Below are 24,249 nucleotides of genomic sequence, written 5' to 3' on the forward strand. Positions count from 1 at the left end.
ACCCACCCATCCATCCACCCATCATTCCACCATCTATCCACATCAGCAAAATGTTAGATATAGGACTCAAACCTTGGTGCTAAACACCTAGCTTCAAAATCAAGTCTGAACCCCTTAAACAAGCGTTTGAAACAAATAATCCAGGTCAGCCTCTTTGAACGGGCTCTGCTGACAGTGTCGCTCTTTGTGGCAGCAGTTTCTATTTTTACATAATGCGACATTAAGGACTGAAGTGTAAGAATCTCAGAGTGTGTCGTTTTCTGTACAGGTTTGCATCAGTGGAGCGAGTTCAGGCGGACACGCCTTGCTCTCTTCTTCATACACCAAACACTCCTCTAAACCTGTCCACCACCCAGACAGTCATCCATATTCTTCTTCTGCTGCTCATCCCTGATCTACAGACTCGTTCTGCCCCATCAGTAATTCAGTAACACACCAGGTGCTTGACAGGAAAACTTTGTGATGTTTTTCAGAGGATGAATTTTACTGTCTAGTTGATGTGTTTCAGTCCTTTTTGACATAAATGGTTGCACCGGTTTTCGAAAGCCCTCGGCTTTGATTTAATTTGCGGGTGAATGAAAGTGAATTGCTGCTTTGGGGATGATAGCAGAGGAATGTTTAGGAATTGTTGCTTCTCTGTGGTTGCTGTGTTATCCTTTAATTTACAGCCATTAGACTGAGTTATCTGTTGTTGTGCCTCCACCCCGGTGCCACCCACGCTGTCCCTTCAGTGCTGTTCTCAGCTGCTTCGATGACAGAGGGGGCTGCAGACTGCCGCAGTCCTCCGGTGCTCCCCGCTCACAGCGTTTTTACTGCTACAATTAGAGCAGAGAAAACGTTTTGTGCAGCTCCTGCAGAATCAACAAAAGCTGCCTATTAAACACCTCTTTAGTGGCACTGCCCCTCCCTTTTATTTCCTCTCTGAGTTTATGGCTGTTAGAGGCGGAGTGTCCAGTACACTGCCACGACCTATAGTTCAGCCTCCACCTCATTTACTTCCTCTCCTTTTTGCTTTTTTTTGCTTTTCTCTGAATCTGGTAATCTTCTACGTACTATGGCTACCTTGCCTCTTCCTTTTCATTTCATTCTTTACCTCCAATTACCTCTGCTCCTCTTTTTTTCTGTTTCCCTTTGATCGTTGTTTTATACACCTCCTTAATCTTCTTTTCATTTCTTTTTCATTGTTTATCTCATTCCCTAGTACCTTTCCTCTGCTTCCTATGCCCTTTTAACCTCTCTGCTTCCCTTCTTTTCCTCATTCCTTTCTTCCTATCTTTTTTTCCTTTCCTTTTTCCTGTCTTGACCTTTCCCTTCTCTTTTTATATATTCTTCCTCACATTTTCTCCTGTTTTTCTTCCTCATTTCTCTTCCTTTTTTCTTTACCTGTCCCTTCTTTCTTTTCTTGTTTGTTCCCACTCCCATTTCCTTATCTTTCAAACTTCTTCCCTCTTTATCTCTTTCCCTGTTCTTTTGCTTGCCTCTCTCATTCTCTTTCTCTTCCCCCCACCACACTTCTCTTCCTTCTCCCCTCTTCTTAATCTTTACTCTCCCTGCTCTCCATCTCAGCTCTCCTCCTCCTCCTCTCTTCCTGTCTCAGCACCTTTCATTGCTCTTAACGACATAGAGCGCATACATCAGCCTCACTAATTAACTCATAAATCATCTCTATGTAGTTGGAAAGTTGAAATGTCTGGCAGAGTGTTGGAGAGCCTTTCAGCGCGCAGTGTGATCCACTTTTACAGCAGATAATTGTTGTCGTTTTAATAATGCATCACTTTAAACCATGTGGGGCTGAACCACAAATAACAGTTTGGGTTTTTTTGTGGTTTAAGTCGTTGTAAATTTTCTCAGTGTTTCTCCTTCTAGGTTTCGTGGGAATAACGTGTGGTAAAAACTGAATCAACATTTCAATTCAGCTCAAACACCTGACAGAGCTCAGCTCCATTATTAAACAGTCGATTTGCTGGTAAAGTGATTTGTTGGAATCCTGTAACATTTGAGTCAAACAGGTGATGGTAATGTGGGTGGAGTGGACAATTAGCAAGGAAGGGGAAACTATGTTAGGCATGATATCCTGCTAACATTCACAGTAACACCCAAGAGTTATTGCTCTGACAGCCTTGTTGACCCCACAGCAGCACTGAGCACCACACATTTGTGTTTGTTTGTTTTTTAATTTAAAAATGCTGTGGTTGCTAAGTTAGCTCATGCATTGTGTTAGGTGTTAGCTGTTACAGTTACCAACTCCATATACTGCTAAAAAAAATTAAGGGAACACTTCAACATTTTTAAGTTGTGGGGTGGGGCGTAAGGGCAGTGCCCCCCTTTGGCCCCACCTTGGTGCCACTCCTGTTGTTGGGAATTGATTACCTTCTTAGACACAGATGTGACACAAAAATGGCAGGAAGAAGAACAAAAGTTAATTCCTGATGCTAGACATAGTTGATTTAACAAAACAAAAAACATTAAGTCTGTCTGGCAGCTGCTCTGGAGCTTTCTATCATATCACGTGGTCACATGGGTTTCCCCGCTAAAGACTGAAAACACTTTTATTAAACATTCTGAAAAATGATGTGTGTGCAGCTGATACGTGGGGATATTTCTTGCAGGCAAGTTTTACATATTTGCATGTTTGGATGACAAAAAATACTTAAGTTTATCAGAAGTGTGTCAGCAGTACTTCATGTAGTACCAGAGGTTTTGCTTTTTGGGTATTTAAAACTTTGCAAATGAATGAAAAGAGGATCATGTTTGTTTGTTTTTAAACATAATTTTTAGACTTTTACACATAAAATATTACCTGTGAATCTGCTGTGTATGACGTATAACAAGGAAACATCACCAGAAATCATGGCTGCACTGCAGTGCGTAAGTATTTGGACGATGCTAATTTGTTGCCTTTGTACTCCACCACTGGCTTTCGGCTTTAATTGCAGGGGTTTAATAAAAGCACTGCATTACCTGTTGAGGAATTATAGCCCTTTTTATATGTAGTCCCCGTTTTTTAGAGGCTGAAAATGGGGGACTACAAATGACTGACAGTTTAATGGCCGCACAAGCCTGTGTTTAAACGGGCCAAGGAACAAAGTCAGCGGGTGTTTAAGCGCTTCAGTAATGCTTTTAAAATGTAAATTTAGCTCCTAGTTATTAAACGCAGAAATATTCTTGAAGATTTTTCTTCCACGTGAGCTGCAGCCTCCAGCACAAAGTTTCCTTCTTTCTGCTATGAGCTTGCTTCCATACTGTTTCCCACTGGCAGCCCTCTCTCCTCTCCGAGCTTGTGTCTAATTAAAGAGGGATTAATGAATCACGTTGTTAAACAAAGACAGACCTCCCGCTCTAATCAGGCTCACATAGAGGGAGGGAGGCCAGCACAGACAGAGCTGGACTGACAAACATGGAGAGCTAAACTGAAACTTGTATGGGACTTTCCCCCTTTTCAAGTTTTCTGTGTGTATGGAGCAAAGTGACTCTTTCTCCTTCTTTCAGTTCAGTTCAGCTTCATCGACTGAAACAGTCATGTGAGCTCTGCACGGTGACTCCAAACCTCAAGCTGAATGCTTTTAAAACATCGACTCTAATGCGTCTGCCTGTAATTATATAGTCAGCTAATCCATGAAGTTCTGCAGATGCAGCTCAGGAGCCTCGTGTTCACATCCAAGCAGTGGTTTCATCTTTGCTTTTTGGTTTGAGTATTTCTGTTGCTGACGTCCTGAATTTTCACCACATCGGGCTCCAGTCTTTACCGAGAACGATGTGAAAAACGTTCGGTGTGTGGCAGAAAGAAATGTCCTGGTGATGAGAAGTCAGAGAGCGATCAGACGTGCTGGAGCTGAAAGGCTACAGTAGCTCACTAAGTCTCCACAGCTGTGCTGAGCTGAAAAGCAGCTCAGATTAACAGGATGCCCAACCTTGAGGCAGACAGGCATGAGCATGCCAGCCAAGAGCAGCAACTCGATGATACAATGAACAGAGATGTGCCAAAACTGTGAAGATAAAGGCTGAAAAAATGGTAGTGATGAATCACAACAGGGCATCAATCTTTTACCATCCACCAGCTCACCAGCTATTCATTGGTGAGCTAACCAGGCACATTTTCAGGCTCTACGTGTTACATTTGAGTTGAAGTCAAAGACTTTGGACGAGGATTTCCATTTCTGTGTCTCAGTTCCCTCCGGGTACTCCGGCTTCCTCCCACCGTCCAAAGACATGCAGCTTGTGGGGATAGGTTAATTGGATAATCCAAATTGCCATTAGGTGTGAATGTGCGAGTGAATGTGAGTGCGAATGGTTGTCTGTCCCTGTGTGTTGGCCCTGCGACAGACTGGCGACCTGTCCAGGGTGTACCCCGCCTCTCGCCCTATGACAGCTGGGATAGGCTCCAGCGCCCCCCGCAACCCTGAAAAGGATAAGCGAATTGATGGATGGATATTGATTTAGTAACAAAAGTGAATAAAACTGGTCACAGGAGGTGGTTACTTTGTGATGTTATACATTTCTCCTTGAAGGTTGTGGACCAGCGACAGGAGTGTCACACATGGCAGCGTTAGCGAGTGTATCCAGCAGCACTTTTCCTCAAGCGTCAGTGTTGTATTTGTAAATGTTTGTGTGATGAAGAGCCAGATTTTAAAAGTTGTCTCTTGGTTTTGTAAAATTGTGTCTCTGTAAGACAGAGGTGCAATAATCGAGGTCGAAAGCAAATATCATTATGAGTGTAACAGGCTGTGAGTGTCGGCCTGGGTTTGGTTTGGTGATTTTGGGCCATCTGTGAGGACTCTTGGATGAGGTCTGGCTGTCCTCTGGTACTTTCGGACCGTGTGATTGTGTCTTCTTCTGTGGTTCAGATCTCTTACAGATTGGGTCCAGACTTCTTAGAACCGTAAGCTTTCTAACTCAGATAGTAATGAATCACTCATAAGAAATCTGCAGACTGCTTTGGGATGAGACCCAATCAGCTGGAATGAAGAGAAATTGTTCTTGGTTTTTAGACGTCCTTGAAACAAAACGAGCTTGGAAAACTGGACATGTGTCAGTTTTCCACATTGAAATCTTGTGAACTCAGTATTTGTTGGTTAAATTGAGATTTTTCTTCAGTAACGACTTGAACTCGGACGGCTCTGTTCTAAGTGTCCTGTTTTGACTCTGTGTTCTTCTCTACTCAGATGAAAGGATGCTGCAGAGACCTGCCGAGGGACTGAGCCCCACCTGATAACCCCCACCCCCACCCCGCCCCTCCCCTCGTCCTCTTCCCGACCCCTGACCCTCAGAGCCCTCAGTGCCGCTGTCCCATCATGAACCTTCTTTGCCGTGGGCGCCTAAAGCTGCTGGCGGCGTCACTCACAGCCATCGTCCTGCTCACCTGGCTCTACCTTCTGGCTGGAAACCTGGAAAGTGAGTATGAAGAGATTTCAGGATGTGCGCGCAACAATCATTACACGGTCCAAACTGAGAATCCACACAGTGTAATTTTCATAGACGCTGGCTTGCGGTCTGGGTCAGACGGCGTCGCAGGAATCCTACCAGCGACAGCAACACATCAATTATCAGATGCATTTTGCAGCTCGGCTCAGTTTCCTTTCAGTCTGACTATGAAGTTACATTTTTAAACGCATGGAGGCAGTTTTCTGTTTAGTTTGCTTTTTCATTCAGAGAGACGTTTTTGCGTGGTGTCTCCTCGAGAAGCTTTAATAACACACATACTAACACAGGAAGTCACATGTTAGAGGCACAGTATCTCTGCCAGTGCAGCTTCAGGATGAATTGCTTTTTAATTATTTTGAATTCAACCTTGACACTTGTATGAACTTACATTTTCTGTGGATCATGTCAGCAGTCCTCTGATCTGTAATGTAGTGCTGGATCAAACTATAATGAACCGATTTGGGAAACATTGTACCAGTTGTGGGGGTTTTTGCCACAGACTTTGTTGATATAGGTAAGCAGCCTTGGCTTTAATCTCATTAAAACTGAGGATGCATATCTAATGATTCTCCTTTTAACAATTTATATCCAGGGCCAGCATTTAGTGCCAAAGGACTAAATAGTTTTATGTATTGAAATATTATCTACATGCTTAGATCCTCACAAGGCTTAGAAGTTTCACATAAATATAATAAAGACACCGATAAGGTCTTCTGGCACCTCTTCTGTTCTTGATGTGTCTCCCTGTCTCCCACTGTCAGACCACCAAAGCGCCCTCAAACCATCACACGGAGTCAAGAACTTGCTCAGGATTTGTATTATTTCTGTTTTGATCCAAACACCTCAAACCTTGATCAATGATTCCTTAACAATTAATGTCACTTGGAACAACTCGATTTTATGTTAACCCTTACAGCAGCAGGTGATATATCTGTGTGCTGGGCTGTTTTTACAGGTTAAAAAATTCAAGTCAAATCGTGCTGCGTCAGTGTGACTGCATTCACATTCATACCATGTTGGAAGCGATAAAGAAGCGAGGCCCAACCTATGAGGCTCAAAGATTGATTTTACAGAAAAGTGTCCAGTGTGCTCATCTAAGAGTGACACGTGACACTGGTGTCAGCGTTGATGGGAAGGAGGATGCAGGTTTACTCCTCAGTGTTTTTCTCACACACGTACACACACACAGACACACAGACACACAGACACACACACACACACACACACACACACACACATTTCCATATTCGGTGTATGTTTTACGTGGCAGTGATTCTCAGAGGGCACGCAGAGCAGGAAAATAGGATTCCTTTTTGGTGAGGCTTCCACGTTGGTCGAGCACTCCAACATGGATGACTGATGAGTTGTCTCTGTTCAGTGGATCCACTTTAGCTGTGAGTGTTCAAAGTGATGGAGTGGGCTCCTGGAGCACATTACCACAGAAATAACCAGCGTTTCCCTTTTTTCTTTCTGCTGACTGACTGCGAATCGGATTCTGGTTCCTCCATCTGTCCTGTCAGCTAAGGGTTTCCTCTCTACCTACAGTATTCTTTGTAGTGAGTACACGCACCCTGGCCTTCCTCACCCAGTCACAGGAAATGACTGATCCTCTCTGAGACCAGTAATCCAAGTAAAAGGAAGTTCTTCCTCTCCCCTGTCACCAAGTCTCTGCTGATTCTCAGTGAAAACCATTCGGGTTCTGTCTGTAACACAGTATACAGCTACATTATTAAAATGCTGCTTCTTAATCATGGATTGTGTATAAAGATGAGCGCAGAAAGCCACTGTTTGCACTAGCACTGAAGCTGGATTATAGAACGACTTCTTGTTGGATTGAAATGTTGCTTAAATTCCTATTGAAGCCAAATAACAGTGGAAGAAAATAAACACAAAGGTGCACAGGAGGAAAAGTTGTTATTGTCCAAATAGTTGGACTCTACCGCATTATTAAATAATTCATTTTGTTATTTCTTTTTTTATTAGAAAGAGGGACAATACATATGAATGAACATTTTAACAAATGTAAATATGCCAGATTATAGCCTCAGGTTAATTTCCATCTGCAGACCCTCTGGCAGGTTGATGTTACACACAAGTTAATAACAACATACAGAGACATTATTTACAGCCCATGTATATGGAGACAAGGACAAACAATGGGAACAAGCATGGACAACAGAGGATCAGATAAATAATCAGAAAGAGGATTTTGAAAGAGTCCAATTCCTTCTTGTCACTCAGCCATTAGATATGGGTGTAAACATTCCCATCATGCCTCTGTTCAGCTGTGGGCCGGCTGCTGCTCCGTGGGGTTACAGATAGGAAGGGAGGGAAAAGGAGCACAATGTAGAAGAAGAGAATACCAAGATGGGAGAAAGAGTTTTAAAAAAACGAAGTGAGAGAACTCAATCACAAAGGAGAACTGAGGGGTAAATATAGAGGGAGAGCGAAATGATGAGCAGGGCACGGTGGGAGAAAGATGCAATTGCTTATGCTTACATAAGAGGAGGAGGAAGACATCAGAGAGACTAACATGTAGAAAAAGGAGAAAGATGTGAAGACGAATAGAGATAAGTATAGATGAAGAAAAACATGGTGGACAAAGTCAAAAGAAAACCAGTGAGAGAAGAAGAGAATGGAAGTTAGATGGAGGTAGGACGATGAATTGGCTGGACATCGTCCAACATCATTTTTGTCAAATGTTGCTGACATTGAAGGAAATGGTGCGTTTGTTGGATAATTTCCAGTAGCAGACATTTGGTGCTCAAGTGAGTATTTGGGTCAGTGTGGCAGTGAATGTAGGACTGAGTGAAAACTCAAACTCCAGCCTGTGTGTGTGTGTGTGTGTGTGTGTGTGTATAATCTTTTCTTCTTCTACATTTAATATTTCTGTCATGATGCTGCTGGAATGGAGAGAAAATGGCTATTATTATTATATATATATATATATATATATATATATGCATATAATCAGGTTACAGGAAACATTACATCACCCATTTATTAGTGAGGTCATAGTGTGAGGTCGCTGTCCTGCTGGTTTGAAATCAGACATGAGGAGGGCCCTGCATGCTCATCAGTTATCAACTTGTGCATCACAAAGTAGTCCCACTTATAATGTGGAAGGATATGTGAAAGGACCTACTTGACATTGGCCCGGGGGCCCATGAGCCTGAGTTTCAAGTACTAATTAACTCTCATAAAGAGATTTAAAACTATCAGACTCAAGGTGACTGAACATAAAGAGCAGCTAAAGAACTAGAAGGAGAAGCAAAATGAGCACCAGCTGATACAGTGTGTTTGCAAACAGAGAGAAGAGTGTCCATTATTAAAGTTCAGTGTAACTGGGGGGAAATGCAAATGACCAGAAATGGAGTTGAAACTGCAAACAGACAGAAAACACGTCTGCATGTTGGTTTTTTGTGTTTCTTAGCCTGTGAGACTCATCATGTAGGACGGGCGAGGTCCTTTACAAGTCTGTGCCTGGGGGCATGCTGTCTGACCTAAAGTAGGCCCTGATTTATCCTCCTGTTTGACTAATGAGAGCCACAATTTTCAAAGTAAACATAACAAAAATTCAAAAAAGTAAAGTGTTTACTGAGATCGTTGATTAACAGAGCCAAAGGCTGTTTCTCATAAACTTCGATAATAACCTGACTTTTTTGTAAAACCACGAAATTCACCACCGACTGGCCATTAGAAGAATTGCAGGTTTATCTCACTGATTGGTTGTTGTTGTTTTGTTTTTTTTTAATTCTCCACATTGTGAGAAGTTTGAATTGAAGCTTAACTCTCTCCAGCTTCATTGAAATTATATTTAAGCTGCTGGCAAAATGAGAAATGACTATATAAAAAATGAACAGACAACACACACACACCCTGAAGCACCGCGGGAATGTTCACACCAGAGTCTGTCGGAACATTGAGGAGGCAGTAAGGTGGTGAAAGAGGAGCGAACAAATGTGTGAGAAGCCAATTTTCAAGTATGAGCCGCAGGAGACGTTCTCAGACTCTCAGCATGCATGAAGCCAAACATGAGTGTGCTGCCTGTGATGTCACCTCCACAGGTCCTGGTCGGGTTTTACACTTCCTGTTGTCGTCTCCAGAAGTTTGGGCAGAAGACGACAGAGCCCGTTAGCAGCTTTGCTATAACTGTACTAATTAATCTGGTGTTTAATGGAGCTGTGTCTGGCTGAACGGCTTTTTTGGCAGGGATTTTGGTTCTTCAACATACCGAACTAACACAGGAGAATAATCATTTTTTACTCAACTGCAATTATTTGACAATTATAGTTACTTTACAGTGTTGCATATTATAATAAATTTTTTCTAACTACCAGCCAACCCAGTGAAGGAGTTTATGTGCAGCGCATGTTTGAACTGTGAATGAGTAGAAAACCAGCAGCACCTAGCAGCTCAGTGCAATAATATCAGTAGAAGACAGCTACCATGTGGAGATCCAGAAGCTACAGTACAGTGGGAACCACAGTGAGCTGTATGGATGTAATGAGCCGACCCTGGTAGATGGGACCAGTGTAACTGAACTAGATACCTGACTACAGATGCATCTACCGACTAAGTAGTAAGTTAAGTTTGCTGAGGTGCAGACAAGTGTTGGATGAATAAGAACTACAATAAAAACTGAGGCTCTAGAAATAAAGGCTAAGAATAGCCTCAAATGGGCCAAAATTGCTGCTGGAACATGAAACAGTTATCAGAGATTTCAAACCAAAAGACATGCGCCAAATGTTTTTGCATTGTTAAGGCTGTAGTAAAAAAAAGAAGAGTTCTTTTTTATTAACTGCAGAGCAAAAGCAATGCACAGGTTACATGTTGTTTGCTTCCTGCAGACAGCCTGACAGTGCCTCACTTTCCTTCCTTAGATGGTCGTTCCCTTCTCCTGACTCCTTGCCTGGCGGATACTCCAGCTGCCCAGGTCCTAGAGCGGGCCGTCCTCGAGTCTCGGGTTCGGGAGGTGGAGGAGGAGAACCGACAGATCCGCCTGCAGCTCAGCCAATCGCAGGGTATGGCTGGCCAGGCAGCGGATGGTAACTATGGCAACCAGCAGTGGGGTGCGTCTGCAGACACGGGGCCCGAGGATGGCGACAACACGGCCGAGGAGAAGAACAACCACACGGGGTGTCCCCGCTCACCCACCGTCCAGAAGTGTGAGGTCAGGATAAACTCTGCTAATGTAACTGACCCAGAGTTTGGGCCGGTAAAACAGATTAAATGTTCCTGCAAAACAGGGAAATGATGAGACAGAGACGACTGGTGAAGTTTCTCTTTGCCTCGCTTCTGCCATATTTATCTATACAATCACATGTATTTTCAATTTGCATCACCAACATTCTCCATATGCAACAGAAATAAGAATACAACCGTCTGTATGTTCAAGCTGCAATGCCACAATCTTTACATGGAAAACAAAAATACTTCATGTGTAGCGACCATTAAATCATCTACTCAGCTATTCTCTCTGAATGACATTTCAAAACAATATGAAATGCATGTTCAAATACATTTTTACCTCTAACTTTTAACATAAATACCTATGTATTCTGATTGTTTTAACCAACATACCAGTGCTTGGTCTTAAACCAATTCAGCTTAGTAGCTCACAAATACATGAAAGAGTCATGCAGGCTTAGCTTTAGCTTTAACATTCTCAAAATCACTTTTCAGAACCAGTAAACAGTCGTTCTTCACTCCCAACAGCAGATTAACATTCATATTCACAATATCAGGACACAACAGGGAGCTTATTCAGTTTTAATATAGTTTTACCGGTTACAAACCTGCAAAACAGGGAAATGATGAGACAGAGGCGACTGGTGAAGTTTCTCTTTGCCTTGCTTCTGCCATATTGACTATGTGCACAAGAAAATGCTAACTTCCTGGTTTGAGACTGGATGTAGGGTTGTGCATTTTCGGTAGCTTTACTTTGCGGTCAGTCACTACTGCAAAGATATACTCCAAAATCATGTCCAAAACTCGAAAACGGAAAGATTGCGTTAAGTTACAAAGAGCAGAAGGTAATGATCAATTTTGATGTTTAAAGCGTTTAGATCGATCAGTTGTTTACATCACTGCAGCAGAAGACACATCGTCCACATTCAGAAGTATCTTTGTATAGTGACTGGTCTTGTGATTTAAACAGGCAAATGTTCAGCATTCAAACTACAGGTGAAGGACAGTCAAACCAGATGTTTCCCCTGTTATGTCGATATCAGCTAGTCAAGTACACACCTACACAGCATGTTAACAAACCATGAAAAAAGCCACACAAAAAATGAATGATTGCTGGTAACGGTTTCTATACATTAGTATTTACGAAGGGTATGTTGTGACTTACCTTCAAAATTACAGCGGTCCTTCGCTATAACGCGGTTCACCTTTCACCTCGCTGTTTCGCGGATTTTTTAGTGCAAGTTTGCATGCTTTTTTTACGTCACATTGTGTCCTGCGTCCTGATCGCTGCAGACGATCTCCTCCGTGACGTCTCTCCTGTACAGTACAGAATCGCTGCATCGATCGTTAGCAGTGTGACTCTGAAGTGCAGTACTGTATGTCCACGATGTCCACGAAACGTTTTGCACCGTCAAAAAAAAAAATTGGCTACTTGATTTCACCTATCGCTGGTTATTTTTAGAACATAACACCCGCGATAAACGAGGGACAGCTGAGAAATATAGCATTTGAATCCCTTTTCTCTTTTGCTCTGAGGCGCAGGGGAAAAATATCGACAAGTCGATGAACATCATTTACAGATACATTGGGTAAATGCCCAAGACATCTATAGAAATGTAAATCGCCGCTTGATTCATTCATTTGCTTAACTTATTTTGGACGGTAAACAAGGCGCTAATAGGACACCGGAAACAAAGCTCCCCACAGGAGTTTCCGCACCGGAAGTAGCATATGCTAACGTGCACATAGTCAATTGGAGAGGAGGACCTATGACCTCGCTATTCTGTCTCACTGAGCAATGCGCCACCTGGAGGCCGGGGGGGTGCAACTACCTCATTACACATAGTTCACTTCGGTGACAAATCTCTCTTTTTTTTTTAACAAGTACTACTTCTGATGGGATCACACATTAGTGTGTCACACTAACAGCTGCACTGATGGCTAATCACAAACAGGAGAGAATTTCCTGAACAAGAAGCTCAGCGAATCACAGTGGTCCATTCAAACTAATTAATGGGTGAGGCAGAGGTGGGTTAGCAGGGTCTGAAATCCAGGGGAACACTTTGTTCTTTGATGTGATTTGCTGCCTTTGAGCTCCAACTTTTCAAAGTCTCTTCTGCTGAAAAGCGAGTGTTGTGAAATCATATATGTTTGAGAATCTCAGTATGAAAGTTTACATCAGAGACGGGGGCGAGTGACACGCACCAGCAGAGCAATATAGCTTCAGTACTTTAGGAGAAGACTGATGACACTGTGTGTGAATTAGCACATAGGGCAGATCTATAACTGCAGTCACATCTAGTCTGCTGTGAGCTTGTGATGGAAGCTGTTAGCGCCCATAATGGGAAGTATTCATGCTACAGGCTGCCTTTTGCCAAAACTCAGAGCTTCTTCTTCTTCTTTTTTCCTTTAGCTGATCCATGTAGCGTGCGTTTGTGCCGGTCATAACGCCAGCAGAGATGTGGTCACACTGGTCAAGTCGGTCCTCTTTCACAGGTGAGTCTAAATTTGTGTCAGTCCTCTAGTTTAGGTTTTCTGTAAACAAAAATGTATTCTTTGAAGGTCACCCTAAAAAGAGTTATTTAAAAAATGAAGAGACTGAAACAAAATGAGCCAATGGACCTTTACACTGTAGAAATTAAATCAAGCAGTTTGATTGGTTGGTAGTTGCTGCAGGCTAAAGTCTGTGCTGAGGTGGTCCCATTTCCCAGTTAGATTCATTCAGCTTAAACAGGAAACAGACAAAGTGAAAATGTTATGGTTTAGATCACATAAGAGTCACATTTTAACAGACATTTTAAGGTTATTACTGAAAGGATCTAAAAGTATACTACATTGGTTTAATTAAATGGATGCAATCAGATGCTAAAAAATGAGCAAAAAGGGATGTACAATACTTAAATTATCTCAGCTGATCAAAATATTATTTCTGTCAACCAAACATTTAGCCTTCATTTGCTTTGGTCACATCAGCTAAACAAGCTAGAAATTGAATGTTCTGTCTCCAATTGCTCAGACAGGTTGCTTCCCGCTAGGTCAGAGGTCAGCAACCTTTGGCTGAAGAGCCGTATCTGGCTACGGGCTAGTAATAAAAACACTGATTTATTCCCTTATATCTGTCATCTGTCCGCCAGCACATCTGTGTGCTGCTCTTTCCCCCGAAGGGTCTAAAATGGCTCATTTGATGTTGAAGGTTTCACACCTGTACTAGCTGGTCACTGCAACTACTTGCAGGTCACCAAATACGGAAAAATGCAATGCAACAACCTGCTGCCACCATTTTTTCATAGTTGCAAGGAGGACGCAATCCACTTTCAAACTGACATAATCTCATCATGCTAACTAATGTCACTTAGCTGTAATGTAATCATAACTTACCCCAGCCTTTAAGAAACACTAAAGTAAATCTGACAAACTAATTTCATTTCAAATCTACTCTTTACCATTCTCAGTGACTACAATGTTTACAGGAAGTTGGAAAAAGTGTTACTAAGATATAGGAATCTACAAAATGCTACAAACACATTTTTAGAGAATTGTGTTCAAAAAGACAAAGTGTTTACAAATGGTCAAAATTCATGACTTTTTCTGCTCTCTTTAGAAATGGACAGTCTGTGAAGAGCATACCGAGAGCACAATGTGCAATCATTAAAGAACCAGCAATGTGAATGATTAGTCATTAGTCAATACATAATAGGTTTATTTATTTTATTTATTAGTCACACTATGTTTGTCTATGTTGTGACTTGGAAGAAGATTTGTTTGAGTAATTCATACAAAAATCCTGGTCATTCCAAAGGGGGTCACAAAATTCTTCTTTTTGTAATAGATTTACATACAAACCCGCTTTTACCTAGATATTCTCAGATATACATGACTTTAGAGTTAACACGAGATTGTACAGGAGAAAGAAGAAGCTAAAGTATTTGTGAAGCCTTCTTCAAACATGCTAAAGGCAAATAAAAAGAAAAGGATATTAAATAAAAGTGATAAGGGACAAAAAGAAATGTTTGTGGGGAAATTGGATAATCAAAAACGAGATAAAGACCCATAAAGGCACTCTTGCTTCAAGCTTTTGTTCAAAGCAGGCAAACTGTAGAGCTTGTTGATGAAGATAGCAGCTCCATGGGCAGAGGGCTGCTAATTTAGAAGGCTAATGATGGTGATGCTTTTAGAGGGCTAACCTTAGCTAACATGAATAACTACTAGTATTCAGCTTTATCAGCGACCCTGTGTGGGGTTATTATTCAAGAGAAGAAATGTACTACAGATTACTTACTTCTTTTTAAATTTATGCAGTATCCTGCTTAAGTACTCATTATACTATATAAACCTCAGGCTACAGTCCCACACAGACACAAAATCCTATCCTAACAAGGACACGCATTTGATCATTTTGCTGGCGTTACATAATAGAATAAACCCACAACAAAAAGCAACAAAAAAAGCAGTTTAACACCAGTCCAAAGAAACTTCAAAGTGATAGCCAAAGAGGTTCTGCTACAGACACATGTACAGGTGTGGTTTGCGGTTGGCATACACTTAGCTCTAATGTTATTCTGAGCTCTTCCCTTTGTGTTAGCGCACTAGCTTTACGTTAGCGTGTTAGCTTTGTGTTAGCATGTTAGCTTTATTTTAACAGGTTAGCTTTGTGTTAGCGCGTTAGCTTTGTGTTACCGTGTTAGCTTTGTGTTAGCACGTTAGCTTTGTGTTAACTTGTTAGCATTGTTTTAGCATGTTAGCTTTGTGTTAGCAGGTTACCTTTGTGTTAGCAGTAAAACGCAGTTGTTTCTGTCCCAGATGCAGTTTGCCCTTTACCGTTGTACTGATGTGCTTTTGTGCACTACAAGTAAAAGAGATGCCCATATCACCGTAGCACGTTACATCACTGTCATACTGAAAAATGTAATCTGATTACAGTATTGCATTGCCGTGGAACGTGTTGACATTTTTTTCCTCCTACTGGAAGGACCTCCTTGACCTTGATGCCTTTTTTATTTTTCAGGAGAAATCCTCTTCACTTTCATTTTATCACTGACACAGTAGCAAATCGAATCCTGAGTTCTCTGTTCCAGTCCTGGATGGTTCCATCTGTGCAAGTCAGCTTCTACGATGCAGATGAACTCAAGGTAAGAGCACGCCTTGAAAGTACACAAACCTCATCCAAATACATTAACACAGCCCTGTTTCCTGTTGTCTGTTAGACAAGGTGAGTCAAAGTCAGACCCTAAATTTATCACATCAAAAGAAAACCTGCACAGTTCAAAGCAACAGCAAGTTGTGAGGGTACCGTTGAATATATTTCCAAATCTTTACCAGAATAGTTGCAGAGCATCAAAGAGTGGGAGACAGAATAAGAGCTGCACGGTACAGTATGCATCTCTAAGAGTCTGACAGAGGAGGTCACAGCTAGTGTCTATGTGCTTGTCAGATCATTTGTCACTTTAGCAGAGATCAGAACATCGTTAAAGCTCTCTGATCTTACTTTAGGATGAGATAAAGGGTCAAGCTCCCATTTAGCTTCGATTGTACTCATGTTGGTGCTGAGGGGTTCCCAGCCTTCTGGTAAGGCACAATGCAACACATTGTAAAATTTGACTTTATTTTAAAAAGTTATGCAGACTTACGGCCCAAAAACGTTAAGTAATAACTAAAGTTATGCTACGTTGTTTATTTTGAACATGCAGCTCTTAGGTTTATTCAATTTAAAGATAAACTTTATACATTCAAAGTTTTATACATGTTATGATGCACAGATTCAGAAAATGTCATCTCTGTAGTCAGAGATCTTAGTTTTTGTTGATTTCCTGTGCCACATACACCACACAGCTACAGGAACACTGGTTTTAATAACACCGGAGCCTCAAGCCTGAACATGAATACTGACAGAGTCATTGCTCTCCTTGTATTATTCTTGACCTGTTAATTCACTGGCCACGGTCACACAAACACTGGAAATCACATCAAACATTCTCATGAATCTAAGGATAAATATTTTTCTGTATAATTTCAACATTCTTTCTTTTTATGTATTTCTCAGATGTATCATGATAAGATAGGTGGGGATTATGCCCCCCACCCCTTTACGTTAATGGTCTAGTCCAGTATTTACTTGGCCTGTGACTTAACCAATTAACTGCTGTCAGCTGGCTTACCTATGAAGATGTGATTGGTTAATTTGAATTTTTTTCTGTTTCCTTTATTTAAGCACAAATTGTGTTATCTGTTTCTATGACCCTGATGAAAGCCACAAGCCGACACATGTTGGTCAGTTAAGAAAGTTGTTCCTCTTTACTTTTAAGTGTTGCTGGAGTTCATGCGTTGTTAGTTTCTCATCCTCTCCATGCACCTTGGAAGTAGGTGAAGTTGTGGCAGAAATTTTGCTGCATGATATTAGAGATTACGAGTCTCACAAGTGCTTGCAGACAGTGGTGTACAAGTGTTCCATATTTAGGCCAGATCAGTTGATGTATGTGAGGAAACCAAGTATAAATAAAGTTAAATGCACTCATTTGATCTAGGTAAGGTTATTGTTGAGTTATCATTGTATTTAAAGTGGTGCCCTGATATAACACATTCATATAGTTATATAATGTTAGCAAACATTTGCTGTCTCGAAATGGTAACATGCGTTTTTCACATGTTTGATCTTTCACGTGTACTTTTTTGCATTGGCATGTGTGGTGTTTCCAGTGCTTGTTGACGTCCGCCTCCTTCAGATATAGAGTAGAACAAGAGTATATGTAATTGTATTGGTGTATGCTGCCCTCTTCAGTCCTGGGATGAATTGCAGGATTGATACATAAACTGCCTGATCCACTGCCCCACAGCAACAGTTGCCCAAAGGCATGTTACATTTTAAGATAACCCCAGAATAATACAGAGAAAACCCCAAATATCAGATGACAGTAAAGACGTCCATGGAACGTGGAACGTGGAACTCCGTCAGTCATGGATCGGTGTCCAAGCAGTGTGGGACCATCTACACTGGGACTGGGACAAAAACAGTCAAAACATCCAATTAAGTGTCACTGAATTAAGACTTCTGCTCGGTGATTCTGAGCCGCTCATCCACCTCCTCGAAGTTTAAAGACAACAATCACCACAGGAGCTTTGACTCGACAGAAACGACTGCTTGTCAAGTTCGAAAAGTCAAGTGACGCTTGAGCACAAAGACGCCAAACGATTTATTTTAAAATCATAACTGTTCTGTCGGAGTGGTGGGGAGGGAACAAGCCTGAATTTGTTTGTGTTTCCAACCTGCATCACCCCCGTCACATCATCACATTCTCCTCTCCCTCACAGTCTTAGTGCTAAACAATGAGTCCTTTGTGCTGTCAGAAGCCTCGACCCGCAGCCTCTCTCTTCAGCTTCCATTAACTCACACTAAAACAGGGAAAAACAGCCAAGACTCTAAGCCGATTATGTTTGCAGATGATTCACTTATGCAGATACAATTACTCAGAATCAGGAGAATTAATTAAAAGAGTCTCTTAGCAGATACAGGGAAAAAACCCAACAAATTGAGGCTTTGCCAGAATGTCCTTATATGGCTTTGTCTTAGCCCACATACTGGAACTGCGCTCATACATAATGAACAGCTCAGAGCTGTAACAGCTTTAAGAGTTACTGTTGCATTTTTTTCTCGTTTCAGTCCGAAGTGTCGTGGATACCCAACAAACACTACTCAGGTATTTACGGCTTGATGAAGCTGACGCTAACCAAAGCTTTGCCCTCCGACCTGTCGAAGGTCATCGTCCTGGACACAGACATCACCTTCGCTACGGACATCGCTGAACTCTGGGGCATTTTTAGGAAGTTTACTGGTGAGATCCTCAAACCTGACATTGACAAAAAAAAAAGTCTCCAAAAAGTCTGACACACAGAAATGTCAAACTATAAATGAGAAATTTGTGAAATTCCAAAACTTGGAATGGTGCTTAAAATATAAATAAAGACAGAACCCAACAATTTGCAAATGTCATAAAGCCATATTTTATTTACATGGCACGCTATACCACATTTAAAATGAGACAATGTTAGCCCATTTTGACTTTTATGGCAGCAGGACATGTTTATCGCACTGTAGCATTCGGTCTCTTTGTAACAACAGCTGCCAGTTCCACAGACGCTAATGCACCGGCCTACAATCGAAGATCCGGGCTTTTGAACTGAGTGCTGATAACAAGCCAGCTGACCGATTTCCTCTTTAGTCCAGAGGATGTGTTGACTATGTGGTGTGGCTGTAGCTCAGGAGGTTGAGCAGGTTATCTGCTAATTGGAAGGTTGGTGTTCGATCCCCGTCTTAGCCCAAGTTGCTCTCTGATCTATCCATTGGAGTGTTAATGTGTCTGAATGTTTAAATTCACACAATCGCTTGATGATATTATGTACTCTAGACACAATTTTCCATCGAGGAACATTATTCTGAAATTGTTCCACAAAGAATTTGAAGTTGAAGTTTTTACAGATTTGTGAACCTCTCTGCTTCTCTTTTTTATGCCATGTTAAAGACCTGTTGCCAATTAGCCTAATTAGTTACAAAATGTTCTTTTGTTGCCATCAATTTCAAAATGAGCTTTTTTTTTTTCATGAAATAATAAAATATCTCAATTTAAACTTTTGTTTTCTGTGTGCTACTGTGAATAAATTGTGGGTTTATGAAAATTTCAAATCAATGCTGTTTTTATTTTTAGGATTGCTGTGTACCATCACACGTAGGGATGGGTACCGGTGTCCGGTTCTGACATAAACGGTAGTAACCAGACCGAAAAGCAGCGCACATTTCGGTGCTTTATTTCGGTGCTTTTTTTTCCCTGAGCTGTGATACACTTTAGATTCTAGCCAATCATTTTACGTTTCCGAGGATAGTAGGCGGGGCCAGGTACGTACGTTCAGTTAGAGCAGAGCTACAGATTAAAAATGTCCAAGGCGAAGCGGTCAAAGTCTGGCTGTACTTCACAGCAAAATATGCAAACTCAGCAGCCTGCAACAAGTGCTTTAAGCTGATACTGTGATACTGTCAAAGGAGGTAACACCAAGAATCCGATGAAACACCTGGCGACGCATAGCGTTTTTTTTAAAAGCCGAGAAATGCGCCGTATTTGATAGCTTGCTGCGAGACCTCACACTGTGCACGTTGGGTGGGTTGCCAGTTATCGGACCCGGAGCAACATCCCCCAAAAACCCGAAGAATAGAGTCCTGGCCCCTAGCCCTGCCAGTGTAGCAGAAATGATGAGGATGATGATGGCAGCAGAAGCCGTTCTTCTCTGCGTGAGTCGCTTAATGTTGTTCGAGTGTAATTTACGTTGAGTAGGCTAACCACGTTATTACATTAATGCATGTAAGGTGAACTAGCAAACATGATCATAGCTACATGCGGCTGTCCTCTTGTTTGATGGCAGATACTCCCTTCACCCTGGACAAAAAGGCTAAAATGACCAAAGAAAAAGTGGGAAACAGCTGAACATGAGAGGTTTTTGGACAAAGTTTGTGTTTTTTTTCCATTGTTTAAGCCCTGCTTCCAGCCAAGAGTGATACCATATATGCCCCATAGCTGCAGAAAAGGCTAACATTGTTATCTTTTTACAAAAAAAAAAAAAAAACAGCTGAACATGAGAGGTTTTTGGACAAAGTTTGTGTTCTCCATTCTTTAAGCACCGGTTCGAGCACCGTTTAAGCACCGGCACCGTTTCAAAAGTACTGATTTGGCACCAGTATCGGATAAAACCTAAACGATACCCATCCCTAATCACACGTATCGAAAACCATCAATAAGTTACTGTTACTGAAAATCTCCTCAAGCAGACCACAGATGTACGGATGTATCTGTGGGTTTTAGATTCATTAGCGGGCAGACGCTGCCAGCAGAGTGACTGCTGTTTAGTATGTGACGCCTCGATATCAGTTATCAAATAAGAAATTAGAATTTTATTTTAAACTTGCTGAATGAATGATGAAAGCAGTTGGTTACTGTGAACACTGACGCTCATTTAAGTTTATTATGTTTGTGAACTGTTGAGGGGAAAAACTTTTTGAAAAAGAAGAATGTTTCCTGAAATTTTTGCTCCTCAGCTGATGGTTGTTTCATTCACAGATAAGCAGGTGATTGGTCTGGTGGAGAATCAGAGTGACTGGTACTTGGGCAACTTATGGAAAAACCACAAACCGTGGCCTGCGCTGGGAAGAGGCTTCAACACAGGTAAACAGGTTTTTGATCGAATCTCTGAGGCTGGCAGGTTTGCTCCAAACAGCACAGAACCTGATGTCGTCTCATTCCTAACAGCACAAAGAACCTCAGTGTTTGAAGAGTGAACGTTTAGCCCAAAGTGAACGTTTTAAGTTAATGTCACATTGTTAGCCAGTGTCCTGCTTTGTGGTTTCAGGCGTCATTCTTCTGTACTTGGAGAGACTGCGGCGAATCGGTTGGGAGCAGATGTGGAGGCTGACGGCAGAGAGGGAACTTATGAGCATGCTCAGTACATCACTCGCTGATCAGGTTAGGGATACCTCCAAACAGGATTGTCAACTCATTACACACCGTGATCAGTCTGTGGCCTTCACTGTAACTGATTCTGGGTGAGGACTCCTTTGATTGTGACTCCGTCGCCTCGGCGCCCACGTATACAGCTCATCAGTGGCATCATCCTGGCACTGACGAGCTGTTGGTGTTTTACAGTCTTGTGTTTGTTGAGCTTTATTGAATTTTTTAAAGACTATTTTTTTGTTGTCTTGGAGAGCAGGGCTGCAGAATTAGAACCTGAGGCCACGATGAGTCATGCTTTCACAAATTTGATTCTGTTTACATCATCACAAACATCAGCAGCTCTGATCTATGCATGTCTACAAAGTAATCCTAGTGTTAAAAGGATCGAGGCTCTTGATAAAGCGGTGTGTTGTCTGTGTGCAGGACATATTCAACGCCTTCATAAAGCAGAACCCAGTCCTGGTGCACCAGCTTCCCTGCTTCTGGAACGTTCAGCTGTCTGATCACACGCGCTCCGAGCAGTGTTACACCGAGGTGTCTGACCTCAAGGTACGCCAGCTCGCACCATCAGGTTTGTCGTTCACTGCCACAGGCTGCCGTCAGGCTGAGTAGCAGAAACTTGCAATCGTGGCTCAAGAGTTGGGAGTTCGCCTTGTAATCAGAAGGTTGCCAGTTCGAGCCCTGGCTCAGACAGTCTTGGTCGTTGTGTCCTTGGGCAAGACACTTCACCCGTTGCCTACTGGTCGTGGTCAGAGGGCCCGGTGGCGCCAGTGTCCGGCAGCCTCGCCTCTGTCAGTGCGCCCCAGGGTGGCTGTGGCTGCAATGTAGCTGCCATCACCAGTGTGTGAATGGGTGGATGACTGGTTGTGTAAAGCGCTTACCCCAAAACGCTTTAAGGACTAGAAAAGCGCTATACAAATACAGTCCATTTACCATTTGTTATGGTTTCAGGTGATCCACTGGAACTCTCCTAAGAAGCTCCGCGTCAAAAACAAACACGTGGAGTTCTTCAGGAACCTCTACCTGACCTTCTTAGAGTATGATGGAAACCTGCTGAGACGGGAACTGTTCGGCTGCCCGACGCAGGCCAGTCCAGAGAGCGTCAAGGTTGGCGCACACACACACACACACACACACACGGGCGATATTTGTGACAGTAGCAAACATCTGAGAGTAATCATTTAACATTGGGGGAAAATATTTCAAACATCACTCAGACTGTGTCAGGCAGGAAACAATAACATCCACCTGTTTTCTTATCTGCTCGTCCAGTTCAGGGCTGTGCCGAGCTGAGGTCAGCTGATCTGTCTCTACTTCACTTTGTGGCCTTTGCTGAGTAATATTGTACGGGGGCAGCGTCGTGGTTTCCACTGTTGCCAAAAGTATCTAGTAGTAGTAGTAGTGAAGTTTATTTGTTAAATATTTATGATGTTACCTGTCAGCTAAACACATGTGCATGTATCGTTTTCCAGTCGATTCCCATGAGATTAGTCTGCAGGACAAATCTTGTTTGCAATATGTTTTTATCTTTTGTTTTGTTTTTTTGATAAAGGAGGGTGTTTGGGGAAGAAAGAGAGAGCTAGGACAGACAGAGACAGAAAATATTTTTTGTGCCACTGGTTTATGTCCGACAATATTTTCACGGACCAGCCTTTAAGGTGTTGCATATAAATACAACAAAATAAAACCAGTACCAAAAAAGAAGATTCATTGATAATATTAGGGAAAAGATCCAGGAAAACCGAGTTAACGATAAAAAACATTAAAAAAATAACGATAAAAACCCTGAAAACCATAAATTTCACACCCGAGCCTTAACACACACACCGAGCCGACAGGCTAGCAGATGACTCCCGCAAGACCAGAGGTGGAGGTTTGTGCATTTATATTAACAACGCTTGGTGCATGAACTCCACTACTACTGAGAGTCACTGCTCACCTAATCTCCAAAACCACAGACAGTGTCACCACCCAGAAACGGATCACCATGTACCCCAACCAGAAGCCTTGGATGAACCAGGATGTTCGTCTCCTCCTGAAGGCCCGCAACACCGCCTTTAGGTCAGGAGATGCACACGCCTGCAGTACAGCCAGGGCTAATCTAAAGAAGGGCATCAAAAAAGCCAAACACCATTACAAAAAGAAGGTAGAAGAACACTTCTCCAACTCCAACCCCCGACGCATGTGGCAAGGACTCCAGACCATCACAGACTACAGGACCACCAAACCCTCCCCCGCATCCTCTGATGTCTCCTTCCTCAATGAGCTCAACAACTTTTATGCTCGTTTTGAGCGAGGGAATCCAACAACCACAACCAAAGCAGACATGACGCCAGACCACCAACCTCTGACTCTCTCCCCCACCGATGTAGGAGCGGTGCTGAACAGGATCAATGTTCACAAGGCTGCAGGTCCTGATGGCATCCCCGGGCGTGTTCTCAGAGCGTGTTCTTGGGAGCTTGCAGGAGTGCTCACAGACATATTCAATCTGTCTTTGGCCCACGCTGTGGTACCGGCCTGCTTCGAATCCACCTCCATCGTCCCAATACCCAAAAACTCCAACCCATCTAGCCTCAATGACTACCGCCCAGTAGCACTCACCCCCATCATCACTAAGTGCTTAGAGCAGCTGGTCCTAGCACACTTCAAATCCTGTCTCCCCCCACCCTGGACCCCCACCAATTCGCATACCGCCAGAAACAGGAGCACAGAGGATGCAGTCTCCATCGCACTGCACTCTGTCCTCTCACACCTAGACAACAACAACACCTACGCCAGAATGCTGTTTATAGACTTCAGTTCAGCATTCAATACAATCCACCCCTCACAGCTCATCAGGAAGCTGACAGACCTTGGGCATCAGTTCCCTCATGTGCAAATGGATACTGGACTTCCTGACCAACCGCCCCCAACATGTCCGGCTGAATAATCGCTGCTCATCTACAATCACAATGAACACCGGTGTACCACAAGGCTGTGTGATGAGCCCTTTCCTCTACAACCTCTTCACCCACGACTGCAGACCTGCCGGTGGTTCTAACACCATCATTAAGTTTGCAGATGACACCACGGTGACCTACAGGGAGGAGGTGGATCGTCTGGGTGAGTGGTGTGACACAAACAACCTGCTGCTTAACACTGAGAAGACCAA

General features: G+C 42.6%; 1 protein-coding gene across 2 annotated transcripts in view; it reads left to right on the top strand.

The window, feature by feature from the left end:
- Positions 1-24,249, top strand: part of large2 (LARGE xylosyl- and glucuronyltransferase 2) — a 122,438-nt gene that overhangs the window by 91,228 nt on the left and 6,961 nt on the right. For both annotated transcript variants that reach the window (XM_005752718.2, XM_005752719.2), the window contains 9 exons: positions 5,163-5,391; positions 10,305-10,594; positions 13,025-13,107; positions 15,617-15,740; positions 18,266-18,437; positions 20,709-20,813; positions 20,998-21,110; positions 21,522-21,647; positions 22,050-22,205. In XM_005752718.2, coding sequence (XP_005752775.1) covers positions 5,292-5,391; positions 10,305-10,594; positions 13,025-13,107; positions 15,617-15,740; positions 18,266-18,437; positions 20,709-20,813; positions 20,998-21,110; positions 21,522-21,647; positions 22,050-22,205 — 1,269 coding nt within the window. In that variant the 5' untranslated portion in view covers positions 5,163-5,291. The remainder of the gene's footprint in view (positions 1-5,162; positions 5,392-10,304; positions 10,595-13,024; positions 13,108-15,616; positions 15,741-18,265; positions 18,438-20,708; positions 20,814-20,997; positions 21,111-21,521; positions 21,648-22,049; positions 22,206-24,249) is intronic.

This window comes from Pundamilia nyererei, unplaced genomic scaffold (genome assembly GCF_000239375.1).
Source record: "Pundamilia nyererei isolate P.nyererei 1_Seehausen unplaced genomic scaffold, PunNye1.0 scaffold00375, whole genome shotgun sequence".
In the NCBI taxonomy this organism is placed as follows: domain Eukaryota; kingdom Metazoa; phylum Chordata; class Actinopteri; order Cichliformes; family Cichlidae; genus Pundamilia; species Pundamilia nyererei.